The sequence below is a fragment of the Crocodylus siamensis genome, chromosome 11, assembly GCF_052110815.1.
Source record: "Crocodylus siamensis isolate JL-2025a chromosome 11, ASM5211081v1, whole genome shotgun sequence".
Taxonomy (NCBI): domain Eukaryota; kingdom Metazoa; phylum Chordata; order Crocodylia; family Crocodylidae; genus Crocodylus; species Crocodylus siamensis.
Genome location: NC_143405.1, coordinates 27,219,202 through 27,234,921, shown reverse-complemented (window position 1 = coordinate 27,234,921; position 15,720 = coordinate 27,219,202). Strand labels below are relative to the sequence as shown.

The 15,720-nt window shown below is 46.2% G+C and overlaps 1 protein-coding gene across 5 annotated transcripts in view; it reads left to right on the top strand.

Annotated features, from left to right (window-relative positions):
• The window catches only part of RNF123 (ring finger protein 123), a 126,885-nt gene that overhangs the window by 47,056 nt on the left and 64,109 nt on the right, over positions 1-15,720 (top strand). For all 5 annotated transcript variants that reach the window (XM_090023037.1, XM_090023034.1, XM_090023036.1 and 2 more), the window contains one exon: positions 15,235-15,412. In XM_090023037.1, coding sequence (XP_089879163.1) covers positions 15,235-15,412 — 178 coding nt within the window. The remainder of the gene's footprint in view (positions 1-15,234; positions 15,413-15,720) is intronic.

Sequence of the window (15,720 nt, the reverse complement as noted above, 5' to 3'; positions counted from 1 at the left end):
CCTGGCACAGATCTCTGAAAACTCCTGGTGCTCTGGTGTAGTGCCCGAAGACTGGAAGAAGGCCAATGTAGTGCCGATCTTCAAGAAAGGGAGGAAAGTGGATCTGGCTAACTATAGGCCAATCAGCCTGACTTCTGTCCCGGGGAAGATCTTAGAAAAGTTTATTAAAGAGGCCATCCTTAATGGACTGGCTGATGCCAACATCCTAAGGAATGGCCAACATGGGTTTGTTGCAGGTAGGTCTTGCTAGACCAATCTCATTTCCTTCTACGACCAGGTGACCTGTCACCTGGACAAGGGAGAAGAGATTGATGTCATATATCTTGACTTCAAAAAAGCCTTCAAACTGGTATCCCATGGTCACCTCTTGGCCAAACTGCCCAGTTGTGGCCTTGGGTCCACCACAATCCACTGGCTGAAAAATTGGCTTCGTGGTCAGACCCAGAGGGTAGTAATAGATGACAGTCACTCATCATAGTGTCCTGTGACCAGTGGGGTCCGCCAAGGCTCTGTCCTTGGACCCATATTGTTTAACATCTTCATTAACGATGTGGACATTGGAGTCAGAAGTGGACTGGCCAAGTTTGCCTATGACACCAAACTTTGGGGCAAAGCATGAAGATAGGCAGGTGATCCAGGCTGACCTGGACAGGCTCAGCAAATGGGCGGACAAGAACCTGATGGTGTTTAACACTGAAAAATGCAAGGTTCTCCACCTTGGGAAGAAAAACCTGCAGCATCCTTATAGGCTCGACAGTGCTACGCTGACTAGCACTACGGAAGAAAGAGACTTGGGGGTCATCATTGACCATAAGATGAACACGAGCCTGCAATGTGATGCTGCGGCTACTAAAGTAACCAAAACGCTGGCTTGCATCCATAGATGCTTTTCAAGCAAATCCCGGGACGTCGTTCTCCCCTTGTACTCGTCCTTGGTGAGGCCGTAGCTGGAGTACTGCATCCAGTTTTGGGCTCCACAATTCAAAAAGGATGTGGAGAAGCTTGAAAGAGTCCAGAGAAGAGCCACGCGCGTGATCAGAGGTCAGGAAAACCGACCTTATGACTACAGGCTGAGCCATGGGGCTCTTTAGCCTGGAAAAGCACAGGCTCAGGGGTGACCTGGTGGCCACCTATAAGTTTGTCAGGGGTGACCACCAGTATCTAGGAGAACATTTGTTCACCAGAGCGCTCCAAGGGATGACGAGGTCAAATGGTCATAAACTGCTCCAAGACCATGTCAGGCTGGACATGAGGAAGAATTTCTTTAGTGTCTGAGCCCCCAAGGTCTGGAACAGCCTGCCATCGGAGGTGGTTCAAGCACCTACAATGAACACCTTCAAGAGCAGATTGGATTCTTACCTCGCTGGGATCCTATGACCCCAGCTGACTTCCTGCCCTTTGGGCGGGGGGCTGGACTCGATCTTCAGAGGTCCCTTCCAGCCCTAATGTCTATGAAATCTATGAAACTCCAGCCAAGAGTGCTGAACGAACTAGCCAGAGTCATTGCAGGAAAACCTGGTGAACCTCTTTGAGAATTCATGGTGCTCAGGAGAGGTCCCAGAAGACTGGAAGAGGGCCAATGTTGTGCCTATATTCGAGAAGGGGAGGAGAGAGGACCCAGGGAACTGCAGGCCAATCAGCCTGACCTCAATCCCAGGAAAAATCCTTGAAAAAATTCTCAAGGAGTCCATATGCAATAAGCTAGTGGAAGACAGAATTCTGAACAACAGCCAGCACGGTTTTGTCGCAGGTAGGTCATGTCTGACTAACCTCATCTCCTTCTATGACCAGGTTGCTCCCCACCTGGATAAGGGAGATGAGGTTGATGTCATTTACTTGGACTTTAGGAAGGCCTTTGACTTGGTGTCCCATGAGGCTCTCGAGGTAAAACTAGGGGACTATGGGCTCAACAATTCAGTGGTCAAATGGGTGGGAAACTGGCTGTGGGATCGAACCCAGAGAGTACTAATAGACCGATTTGTGTTGACTTGGCAGAAAGTAGCCAGTGGGGTTCCCCAGGGTTTAGTACTTGAACCAGTGCTTTTCAACATCTTCATTAATGATCTGAATGTAGGTGTGAAAAGCACACTGGCAAAGTTCACCCATGACACTAAGCTGTGGTAAGTGCAGCCATGCATCAGGGTAGGCTGATGATCCAGGAGGACTTAGACAGATTAGTTAAATGGGTGGACCAGAACCAAATGCTGTTCAACACTGAGAAGTTTAAAGTGCTCCATCTGGGGACGAAATATTTGCAACAAACGTACAGGCTCAGTGATGCTCCCCTAGCTAACACCATGTTCAAAAGGTACCTGGGGGTCATAATTGACCATAAAATGAATATGAGCCACTAGTGTGATGCTACAGTTAGCAGAGGAAACAATCCGCTGGCATGCCTCAACTGCTGCAGCTCAAGCAAAAATAAGAAAGTTATTTTCCCACTTTACCTGGCATTGGTGAGACTGCAGCTGGAGTACTGCATCCAGTTCTGGGCACCGTGCTACAAGAAGCATGTAAAGAAGCTTGAGAGTCCAGAGAAGAGCCATTCACATGATTAGAGGCCTGAAGAGCAAGCCATACAAGGAAAGGTTGACAGATGCATCAGCCTAGAAAAGAGAAGACTTTGGGGTATTTGGTGGCAGCTCACAAATATATCAGGGGTTAGGTGAACAGCTATTCACTGAAGTGCCCAAAGGGAAAACCAGGAGCAATGGTTATAAACTCCTAAAAGAAGGTTTCAGACTGGATATAAGGAAAACCTTTTTCACAGTTCATGTGACCAGACTCTGGAATAGACTCCCAGTGGGGGTGGTACAGGCACCTACCCTGGAGATCTTCAAAAGGAGACTGGATGCATACCTTGCTGGGGTTATTTGACCCCAGCAGTCTTTCCTACCCAGAGTGGGGGCTGGACTCAGTGATCTCACAAGGTCCCTTGCAGACCTAAACTTTTGTGAATCTGTAAATGACACCCTCTTGTGAAAAGAGAAGAAGCTAACAGAAGGAGTTTCCTGAGAGTTCACTGCAGGAGGGTGTGTGTGCATGTGTGTGCGTGTGTGTGTACGTGGCAGGGGTTGGAGGGATTGGGGCAAGGCTCTTTGGTTTGTTTTCTACACCTTAGGTGTCCTTCAGGGAGCACAGGCAGCATAAGTGGAGATGGAGAGTGGATCAGTAGTTGCTTTTTGTGTATGATGCACCATGTTTGCTTTCCCCTAGGGGGTCAAGACCATTTTATCTGAACTATGTGCAAGTTGGTGTTCATCATGGAAGAAAAGATTGAAGGCTTGAAAGTACAGGTATCCATGGGAGTCATGAGAAGTTGGAACAAGAGAGGACAAAGAATAGAAAGGGAAGTGGTAGCATGTGACTTAGCAGGAGAATCCTCAGAATTCAAGATGAATAGCCTCAAATTAGTGTCTGCTTTCAAGAACTCTGTAGGGGAAACAGTTGGGGGAAAAATGGACAACAGCAAGCAGGGACTCACCAGATGACCCAGCAGTCTAAAAGGCAGGGCCTCAGGGATGAGGGCTCCAAGACCACTGTACCAAAGAAAAGGAGAGGTGGTGATTGGTGACTCCCTTCTCTAGAGGACAGAAGCATCAATTTCTTATCCAGATTTGGGATCCTGGGTAGTGTGCTGTTTGACTGAAGCCTGTATTCAAGATGTCACAAAAGATTCCAGAGTTCGTTCATCCATCTATCAGGCCAGTTTACTTTCCTACTTGTCCAGGTAGGCACCATCAATACTGCCAGGAATGATAATGAGCAGACCAAAGGAGATTATAAGGTGCTTGGCAGGAGAATGAAGGAGTTTCAAACAACTGGTGTTCTCATCAGTTCTCCTGGTGGAAGGTAAGGACCCAGACAGGGAACACTGAATCATAGAAATAAAAGTATGTCAGAATGAAGGTGCTGACATGAAGTCATTGGATTCTATAACAGTGGGCAAGTGTTCTGGGGTGGAGGACTGCTATCAAGGGACACAGGATCCACCTGTCTAGAAATGAAAGAGCATCTTTTGGCATCATCTGGCCAACCAAGTAAGGAGGGTTTTAAATAGGTTCCACAGGAGTGGTGAATACCCTGCAGCAACAGAGCAAAAAATCCAGGAGGAAAGGACCAGAAGAAGCAGCTCAACTTAGGGGAAGTGCCATGGAGCAACAGGACAGCAAGAATGCATGCAAGGGGGAAATGGGTAGGTCAAAATGCAAAATACTTCCAATGTGTGCATATGTGAGGAATGTGCGGAACAAACGAGATGAGCTGAAAGTCGCAGCTTGTGAAGAAAACCATGATACAATTGGTATTGCAGAGACTCGATAGAATAACTCTTTTATGACTGGAGTGTCAACACTGAAAGAGACACTGTTTTAGAAGGGCAGGGTTGGGAGAAAAAAATGGTGGTATCATCTTGCGTATCAGAAATGTATATACTTGTTCCCTGGTTCAGGAGGAAGAAAGTAGTGGATCAGAACATACTTGTGTAAGGATAAAAGGTGAAAGATAAAGCATTACTATCATGATGGGTACTTATTATAGACCACCATGTTAGGAAGAAGTGAATTTAGGCACTCACCAGGAAGGTGTCAAAATCATCCGAAAGTTATTAGATGATACTGATGGCAGACTTCAGTGCTCAGAATATCTTCTGGAAGAATAATGCAGTCAAACAAAATGACAAACAAGTTCCTAACTTGTATGGAGAGCAACTTTCTGTTTCAGAAAGTTGACATGACTAGGGGATCATTTATCTTGGATCTTGTTTTGAACCGTAGAGAGGAATTGGTTGAAGATGTGAAGGTAATGGGAAATTTAAGAGGAAGTGATTATGATGCGATAAAATTTGCAATTCTGAGATGGAGAAAGCATGAGGTCAGCAGAACTAAGACATTGGATTTCAAAAAGTATTCATTTCATACAACTCAAGGAGATAATAGGCACTATGCTGTTGGGAGGACAAACTGAAGGATAAAAGGGTGCAGAAGGGCTGAAGGTTTCTAAAAGGCACAGCATTGTAAGCCCAACAGAAGGTATTCTGATGCAATGGAAGCTCTAGAAAAGTGGCATGAGACAGTCTGGCTGCACAAATAGCTTCTAGGATGTCTCAAAAGCAAAGGAGAGCATAAAGGCAATAGTAAGATGGGAAGGTCGCCAAGGAAGTGCACCAGGAAATGACAAGAACTTTTAGGGAACAAAATCAGGGAAGCAAAGGAAAAAGAATGAACTACATGTGGGAAAGGAATTTAGAGACCGGTAGCTAGTCTAAAGTCCGGCAGAAGGGTAAGCAGTCTGCAGGCAGTTCCTAAGCCAGTTCGTGGCCCCCCCAACTCCTTTTTTTGAGGGGCAAGACTTTCATCTTGGCATGAGGAAGCAGGAAAAAAAAAGAAAAAGAACCCTTTGGGCCAAGGAGCAATAAAGAAGCCTGTTCCAGGTGAGTTTGCTAGGGGAGGTCTCCTTGGAAGAAGAGCAGTGAGAGAGAATGCAGATTAAGAGACCCAGAGAAGTGGCTGGAGGATGTCACAATGCCAGAGCCATTGCCTCTGCTTGCATCTGTGAGGCTTCTGTCCAGGCAGGACTGCTCACCGTCGAGGCTTCCACCCGGTCCAGGTTTGGCACTGTGGGGACTGGGGCTTTCAGGTTACTTCCAGTGATGGCCAGGTTGGGGAGTGCCCGTAGTGTGAGCAGAGCCTCCTGGTGGTGTCTCTCAGGGAACAGGCAGGAGGAGGTGGTGAGGCTCCAAAGCATCCTCTGCCATGAGGCATTCATCAATTCGATGGTGGAGGAGATCTCCGGGACTGTGTGGAGGAAGAAATGCCAGAGGCAGCGCTAGAGAAGGGAGAGGACATGGACTCCCTAGAAGGTGGAAGCTGGAGCCTTGTGACTTCTGGCAGCAAGGAGAGATCTTCATCTCCACCCGCAGTCATTCATCTGGAGAACAGATATGCAGGCCTGGCAGCAGAGAGGGAGAAGCATGTTCTATTGGTGGAGGAAGACAGGCCAGGCCTCACCAAGGTGGGTAGGATCGAGATGACTACCACCAAGAAGTGACAAGTGGTAGTGGTTGGAGACTCCCTTCTATGGGGGACAGAGGGAGCCATCTGCCAACCTGACCTGTTGTCTTGGGCAGTGTGCTGCTTGCCCAGAGCCCGGATCTGATATGCCATGGGAGGATTATCGAGGCTCATCCAGCCTTCTTACTACTACCTCATGCTGCTCATCCATGTGGGCACCAGTAATACTGCTAGGGGAGACCCTGAGCATATCAAGAGTGACTACCAGGCTCTGGGTGCAAGGGCAAGGGGTTCTGGGGCTCAGCTTGTGTTCTCATTGATCTTTCTAGACAAGGAAAAGGACCCATGCAGGAGCAGGTGCATCCTGCAGATCAACACCTAGCTGCTTAGGTGATATCGCCAGCAAGGATTTAACTATGACCATTGGGTGTTTTTCCAAGAAGAAGGATTGCTGGATAGAGATGGGATCCACCTGGCAAAGAGAGGGGAGAGCGTCTTTGCAGACAGAATCACTAACCTAGTAAGAAGGGCTTTAAACTAGATTTGCCAGGGAATGGAGACCAAAGCCCTGAGGTAAGTGAGGGAGCAGGAGACTTGGAGGAAGAGCAAACAGGAGGGGACAACAGGAGAGGTGCTCTCATACTCCCTGAGAAATCAGGGCAATCAACTAGTTACCTCAGGTGCCTGTACACAAGTGCACAGAGCCTGGGAAATAAGCAGAAAGAACTGGAGGTCCTTTCAGTCACAAAACTATGACATGATTGGAATGGCAGAGACTTGGTGGGATAGCTTGCATGACTGGAGGATTGTCATGGATGGGTGCAAAGTGTTCAGGAAGGACAGGCAGGCAAGAAGAAGAGGAGGAGGAGTTGCACTTTATGTAATATAGCCATGTGATTGCTCAAAGCTCCAGTATGGAACTGGCGATAGGCCTGTTGCAAGTCTCTGGGTTAAGGTTAGAAGGGAAGGGTAATAAGGGTGATGTCGTGGTGGATGTTTGATAGAGACCATCAGACCAGAAGGAAGTGGTGGATGAAGCTTTCTTCAAACAGCTAGCAGAAGTTTTCTGATCACAGGCTCTAGTTCTCATGGAGGACTTCAGTCACCCTGATACCTGCTGGGGATGGGCAATACAGCAGTGCGCAGGCAATCCACGAAGTTTTTGGAGAGTATTAGGGAGAACTTCAGTGTGCAAGTGCTGGAGCAGCCAGTGAAGGGCCATGCTCTTGACCAGCAGCTCACAAACAGGGAAGAGTTGGTTGGGAATGTAGTAGTGGATGGCAACTTGGGCAGCAGCGACCACAAGGTGATTGAGTTCAGGATCCTAAGGAGAGGAAGGAAGGAGATCAGCAGAGTAAGGACCCTGAACTTCAGAAAAGCAGACTTGGACTCACTCAGGGAACTTATGGGCAGGATCTCCTGGGAAGCCAGACTGAGGGGGAGAGGAGTCCAGGAGAGCTGGCTGTACTTCAGAGAAGCCTTACTGAGTGTGCAGGAACAATCCACCCCGACGCCGGGGAAAAGTAACAAGTATGGCAGAAAACCAGCTTGGCTTAGCCAGGAACTCTTCAGTAAACTAAATTCCAAAAAGGCAGCTTATAAGAAGTGGAAACTTGAAGAAATAACTAGGGAAGAATATAAGAACGTTGCTCTGGCATGCAGGAGTGAAGTGCATGGCCTTCCTGACTGGTACAAGCTGGGGACTAACTGGCTAGGCAGCAGCTCTGCAGAAAAGGACCTGGCGGTCACAGTGGGACAATAAGCTGAATGAGCCAGCAGTGTGCCCTTGTTGCCAAGAAGGCTAACAGCATCCTGTGCTGCTTTGGTAAGTGTGTTGCCAGTAGGTCAAGGGAAGTAATTCCCTTCTATTCAGCACTAGTGAGGCCACATCTGGAGTACTGCGTCCAATTTTGGGCCCCCCACTATGGAAAGCACGTGGACAAATTAGAGAGGCTACAGCAGTGGATGACTAAAAAAGTGATGGGGTTGGGGGACATGACTTACGAGGAAAGACTGATAGAACTGGGCTTATTTAGTCTAGAGAAGAGGAGACTGAGAGGAAACTTAATAGGAGTCTTCAGTTACCTGAAGGGTGCTCTGAAAGAGAATGGAGCTAGACTCTTTCCATTGGTGGCAGACAGAACAAGAAGCAATGGTCTCAAGTTGCAACAAGGGAAGTTTAGGTTAGATATTGGGAAGAGTTTTCTCACTAGGAGGGTACTAAAACACAGGAACAGGTTACCCAGAGGTGGTGGAAGCTCCATCCTTGGGGGTTTTCAAAGCCTGGCTAGACAAAAGCTTTGGCTGGGATGATCTAGTTGGGGCTGGTCCTGCTTTGAGCAGGGGGTTGGACTAAATGACCTCCTTGGGTCCCTTTCAAACTTGCTGAGGGTGTACTCTGTGCCATCTTCCAGGTCACTGATGAAGACATTGAACAAAACCAGCTCCAGGACCGACCCCTGGGGTTCTCCACTTGATACCGGCTGCCAACTAGACATCGCGCCATTGATTACTACTCTGAGCCCGATGCTCCAGCCAGTTTTCTATCGACCTTACTGTCCATTCATCCAGCCCGTACTTCTTTAGCTTGCCTGTGAGAATGTTGTGGGAGACCGTATTGAAAGCCTTGCTAAAATCAAGGTACACCACATCCACAGAGCCAGTCACCTCATCATAGAAGGCAATCGGGTTCTGGCAATCCATTGTGTGGATAGTTTCTTGTTTTGCAGTTTCCCTTTCCAGTAGATTTTAAAGTTTTATTGTCTAAGAACAGCTACTTTGAGGTCAGAGATGGGATGCTCAGGAAGGTCAAGGTGTTCTTGCCATAGGCTTGTGAGCCTTTCAGAAATTGTCAGCTCAGAGTAGCTGTACTTAAACAACAACAGTTTAAAAACCAACTGACATTTGCCTCTTCCAGCAGCGTTCCCTCCTTTTTCATCCCCCTTCCCTATCCTTTCTATTCTAATCCCTGCTTTCCATTTAGCAGCTTTGTTTCCTGGAGATGAAGCAGGCCACTGCTTATGTAAGCGTATGCATCTCTGATTTAGTTACTCTATAAGGTACAAATCTATCCTGCCTTCTGAGGGAAGGTAAAAACAAGAGGAAGGTCTGTAAATACGGTGGGGAAAAAAGAAGAGCAAGGAAGTTATAGCCAGCATGAACTCTTAATAGAAGATGCAAAGAAATTGGAACTGCTCAGCAGTTCATTTGCCTCAGACACCACCCTAAAAAATTAAGCTGCAACCAGAGAACTAATAGGGATTATTGGATAAGGAAGGGGACAAGCCAGGGGTCATGGTCATAGTCATAGAGAAGTAGGGCTGGAAGGGACCTCCAGAGGTCTTCTAGTCCAACACTGTCTCTGAGGCAGAATCATCTCTATCCAAACAAGGCTGCAAACACCATAATCTGAACTCTACATAAGACTACCATCAACCCTGACGCAATGTAGACACCTTAATTTGCCAAAGGTAAAGCAGGGGAACCACAGCAGCCAATGTCCTGCTTCCATAAATTGTTGTTAATATGCACCCAAGAGGTGCTGACTAGAGGGCCAAATCCCCTGCTACAAAGAAAGGCAAAAATCCCCACAGTCCATACAATCTGATCATGGGGTAAAATTCCTTCCTGACCCTAATTATGGCAGTTGGCCTAACCATGAGCAGAGGAGCAAGACCCTCTAGCCAGGAACCTCTGGCTTTGGTCCCAGCAGAAGCATTGGTACACCCTAGTCAAAGTTCCCAGCCTTGGCTGTAGCCAACTCCCAAAGCCTCTGGGAAGGTTTAAAAACACCCTGATAAATATAGCAGAAAAGGGGGAGTTGGGGTGGGGACGACGAACAAAGCCCAAAATATGGGAAATACCCATGGTAGAACATAGGCATATCTATGCCTAGATCATCCCTGACCAGTTGATGTCTAACTTTCTGAACACCTCCAGTGATGGAGAGTCCACACCTTCCTTAGGCAAGCTATTCCACTGCCTCACTATTCTAACAGTGAAGAAGTTTTTCCAGATATCCATATAAACTTACTTCGCTGCAACTTCAAGCCATTGGTCTGTGTTCTCCTTTCTTCGGCAAGAGAGAATAGGTGCTTTCCCTCTTCTTTGTGGCAACCCTTCAAGGATTTGAAGACTGCTGTCATATCCACTCTTAAGCACCTTTTCTGCAAACTAAATGTGACTAGCACCTTCAGCCTCTCCATGTACGACTTGCTTTTAAGCCCTTGATCATCTTTGTTGCCTGCCTGTGGACCCTCTAACTTTTCCACATGCTTTTAAAAATGTGGAGCCCAGAACTTCACACAATACTCTAGATGAGACCTAGCCAGTGCCAAGTACAAAGGCACTATCACCTCCTGTATCTTGCACCTACTGCATCCCAAAACTGCATTCACTTTTTGTGTGGCTTCATCACACATCAGACTTGTATTGAATCTGTGATCTACGAAGACTCCCAAGTCCTCTTCCATAGTGTTGCCATCCAGACAGATGTTACTCATTTTATATTTGTGTTTTTAATTATTCCTCTTGAGGTGTAGTACCTTGAATTTATCTGCATTGAACGTCAATGTAGGAGTTAGAGGTTTTGATCAGTCTCGATGAACTTCATCCCCAGGTAATAAAGGAACTGACAGAGAAGATTTTGGAGTTCTTGGCAATAATTTTTACCACATCGTAGGAGACAGGCGGGGCACTGGGAGACTGTAAAAGGGCCAATATAGTGCCCTTCAGAAAAGGCAAAAAAGGAGGACCTGAGGAGTTAAAAACTGGTTAGCCTGACCTCAGTAGTATTGCAGGAGCATGCCATAGGGAAGCCCATTTGCAGCTAGCGTGGATTGACAAACAGATCATGCCCAAACAAACTTGATCTCTTTCCACCAAGTTAATTACCCTTTTGAAAAAGGGAATGTGGATATAGTGTATTTATACTTCAGCAAGGCTTTTGACAAAGTCCCACTTGACCATATCATAAACAAATTGGAAAAGTAGACTAGGAAAAATGACAACAAAGTGTATAGACAACTGGTTCAGAAGCTGGAAGTGAAATGTAATAACAAATGTATGAATGGCAGGAGGTTTTAAGTCCACAGTTGTCTGTCCTGGGCCTGGTACTGTTCAACTTGTTTATTCATTATTTAGACGCTGGAATGGGGAGCTGCTTGAACATATTTGTAAACAAAGCTAGGATGGTTTTTGAACACATTGGAGAACGGGAGCACAGTTCAAAAGCAATCATGATAGATTAGAAAATTGGGCTAGAATCAGCAGGATGAAGTTCATTATTGACAAATGCAAGGTGCTATACCTTGAAAAATTAATCAAAAATACAAATCTCAAATGAGAGACACCTGGCTAAGTGACAGTACTATGGGGAAAGCTCTAAGAGTCTTGGTGGAGAGGATACATAAAGGGGAGTTCTGGCCATTCGGTCTGAGGGTATGAAGTATGGAGTCATGGTTGCTGTTTTGAGGTCTTAGAGCAGGATAAGAGAGTGTTTGGTTTTTCCCATGCTTCTTGGCTTTGCTGATTCCCACTTGGGGCAGAGAAGGACTATTTTTCCCTCCTGTTGCTACAGGTGTCAAAAGGGGACATCATAGAGGACATTCTAGTTTTTGCTACTCAAGAGAAAAAATAGAGGACATAAAGGCAACTGGTTTCATATCAAGAGAGGACAACCAGACTGTCCTGTATGATGACCACCCTAGGTGTCAAGGGTTTTTCTTGCTAGCTCTCTCAGAAGAATTGTGTTGGTTGTAGCTAGGGCTGGAGATTTGTGACTGTCATATGCCAGTATTCTTGCTGGGACTAAACTCTTCGAGGCTTCTGGTTAGAATGTCTTGCTCCGGGTTAAACTGATTACTGAATTGGGAAGGGATTTTAATCCATGGTCAGATTGATATAGTGGTGCTCATAGTTTTGGCTCTGCAAACCAGATGAATGGTGTGGGGCTGGTCCACAGGCTGGTTCAGGCCCCTTGCTGCACATGTTTGGATTAGACCCCATCCTGCCTCCTCACAGCCCCTGCCTGGCTGGGATTGGGCTCCAGGGGCCCTGCACTGCCCTCACTCAGCCTCCTTGTGCCAAGATCAGGCTCTGCAGTGCCATGTGCTCCAGATCTAGTGTGCAGGGCTTCAGCTGAGGGGCTCTCCACAGACCCATTGGGAGTCCCATGGGCTGGATGACACAATCTTGGGGGCATCCCTGATAGTCTGTGGTGGTATTTTCCCTTTCTCTACTGCAGTGGGGGAGAACATCGCTTTCTTCCTTGGGTCTCTCAAGGGCATTTTAACAACTCTTGCTGCAGTGGGGCACTGACAGCCTTTGTCTCACTGCTTTACTTGTGGCAGGTTAGGGTGTTTGCAGTGCCTTTCTGCAATGTGCCTTGTAGTTGTGCAACAGGGTAGATTGTCTAGTTTTAAGAATAGGTTAGAGAGAAACTTTTATGGGATAGTTTAGCTGGGGATGATCCTGCCTTGTTCAGGAGGTTGGACTAGATGACCTCTGGTGGTCCCTTCCATCTCTAGCTTTCTATGATTCTATAAGTCTGCTTATACATCTTTCTCATGTGCTCTGGAGATCTCTCTTCTTTCTTCTCTCTTTGTGTTATTAACTCTTGGAGAAGGGGAACGTTCTTTTCTTCCCCTGAGGCGTGATGGCACCAAGGGGGAAAGGAGGGAAGATGAGGACCCTCTAGAAGCCATTTAAGGAAGGAATGACGGTAGAGAGAGAAGCAGCTAGTCCTTGAACCTAACTGCATGGAGTTGTGCTGTGGCTGGTGGAAGGGAATGTGAGTTATCTTGCTCAGCAGTTCTTCCTTCAGCTCCTAGGTTCCCCTGGCTCAACTGGCTCGTTCCAGTGTTTAGTTCTCATTAATTTATGCCACTGGATGACCTTATAGATGCTTGGCTAGAAGTTTGCCTAAGACCTCACATGCTACTGGGAGGCAGGAAAACAATATTCCTTTTTACATACAGGAAGCATGGACATTACATGGCTCATGCTCACATGGATTTGGCAACTGAACCCAGATCTCTAAATTTTTTTGCTATGCCTTGTCTATGAAGTTCCCCTGCTTCCCAGCAGGAGTTCAAAGCCTGGCCTTCATGGAGCAGACAGTGGTGCCTGGGAGCAGAGTACTACTAGTCCTCTTGCTTGGTGGCCTCCTTGAGTCTGTTGCTGATCCCAGAGGGAGAGGGGGGCTTCTGCCCAGTTGGACTGCAGCAGCTAGATGTGTTTGCTGGAGAGTGATTGCAGAAATAAAGCAGGATGTTTTACTGTGCTGCATGCATTTCAAGGTGGTGTCCTTACATAGCCTCATCCTCCCAGTTCTTTCCAGGAGTCTGTCATTTTATTCAAGATGTAGTGCTTTCTACATAACCCTCCCTGATGGCTCCAGTTTTGCTCCAAAAACCTGGAGGTGCTGGCTGTACCTCTAGGAGTGGCTGTTATCTGCATTCAGTGCCAATACAAGTAGAGCTTGGCTTTGCTGTCTGCCTAGATTGGTCCTGTTCTTCTCACTCAGGCCAGATATTCAGACATCAGGGCTCTGACTTGAATGACCCTCACTGGAACTTGGTCCACAGGCACAGGACTCCTGAGCAGGGGCTTGCCTGGGTCTCTGCTGAAAGAAGTTAGCAAAGAGACTGTTCAAGGCCAGTGGGTTTAGTTTTGGGAGGAGAGTGATGTCATAATAAAAAATAATAATAGTACTAATAATAAATCGGGGTAAACAGACTGAACTAAAAGTCTCTTTGTGAATCCTATTTTAATGCTAAAGTAGAATCTTGCCTTTATAGCCCTGAATTACCTGGTGAAAGGAGGGAGGAAATTGGTTGCTTATAGTTTTCATTTTGGGGGCTTTTTCTGTTTGTTTTGTTTTAATGATACTGGACTGAGCTTTCAGTCCAGTTTAGCAGCTCTTGGAGTAACTTTCTGAGGTCAACACGTTTTAAAAGATTCAGATGTGACTTCTCCAATCTTAATGTGGTATAAACAGATTTTTATCCCTCAAATTAACTGGTAAACTGAAATGTATGTTATTTTCTTAAAGAGAGATCCTTAGAGAAAGTTCTTTAGTTTGTGACCTGCACCATTTGCTGTAAATTACAGAGAAACCACCCTAGTAAGGGAGTGGACAAACATACCTTTAACCACTTTAAAAAGGGGATTGAGAACTGCTGCTCAGGAATGTGCAGCAGCTGTTAGACTGTAAAGGTTGTGGAGGGTTACATTGACATGATCCTGTAGTCATACAAGTGAGCTGAATTACCTTTTCTCTGACCCTGAATGAAGGGTTAAGTTGGTGCACTTTTGTTGCTCATATATTGCTACAGAATTGTGAAAACGTAGAAGTAGTAGTATCACAGCCTGTATTAGAATTCTTTGATATCAATACAATTGTTATATCTATCTGTACCTGCCCATGAGCAGTGAGGCTACTCCGATTCACTGTAATTACAATGTGTTGAAGCAAATTTGATTAATTGAGTCTGCTGGAGCATGATTACTATGCTTTAGTAGACTCCAGCATCTCATCAGAGTCCCCATGCTGAAAAATGGCAGTGGAGTACTGTAACTAAAGCTTCACCTATGAGCTTTATTTAAAGTGCTCCCGCTGCCTTTTTTGAGTGCAGGGACACTGATACACGAGATGCTCCAGAAATTGTCATTTCCTCCCTCCCCTCACCCTTCACTCCTGGAGCATGTGTATAAGTGCCCTATATTTCCTGGGTGAGGTTAACTGAGATCACTCATTGATACAGCCACTGAAAGAACAGGATCCCTTGTGTGTTGAAGGATTTATTTATGCTCTTAGTTCTCTTTTATTTGATTCATTCTAAGAAGCAGAAATTAGATAGGCTCCTAATTTACATAAAAAGCTGCCAGTGTTTCATGTTGTGAAAGGGAACTTTTTCTGACACCCTCTAACATAGTTTGATGGACTCCTTTCTTTCTGCAGCAACACGTACTTTAGGAGTGAAGGTGGTGGCCAGAGATAGTTCTCCTCACATGTTTACCCCAGAATTGTGGGAATTTGCAATAGGTGTATACAAGAAAATTCTGAAAACCCTGGGGTCTGTACAAGGGACTGATCTTAGATCTAGGCCCCTGGGTAAAGTCCTGAGGGAGGTGTGGGGGTGTGTGTGTTTCAATGAATAAGCCTTTTCTGCTCCCTGGAGTAGGAACTGACTGAAGCATGGCTGTATTCTTCTCTGGCCAGGAGAAGATGCAGGATATATACTGGCTACTTCGTGTGTGCATCCGCACCATCGAGCATGGTGACAGGACAGGCTCACTTTTTGCCTTCATGCCAGAATTCTACTTGAGTGTGGCTATGAATAGCTACAGTGCACTGAAAAACTACTTCAGCCCTGTCAACAGCATGGAGGAGCTCCCAGGTGAGGGGGTTGGGGCTCTGGGCTGCACAATTGGGATTGACTGGATAGTTTGCTCTAATGGAAGATAAGCAGGGATTTGGTAGTGGGGAGAAGGTGGGCTGGAATTCTCATGTTTTGGGGTGTTGTTTGGGGAGTCTACTGTTGTTTTGAGTTGTCTCTTATTGTAAGCTGCTTTAGACTTTCTGGATAGGGTAAGATATAAATCTAAATAATAATATTTGTATGTGTGATTATTCTGTCCCAAGTACAGGACACTGCACTTGTCTTTATTAAACTTCATATGTTTAATTTTGGACCATTTCTCCAGT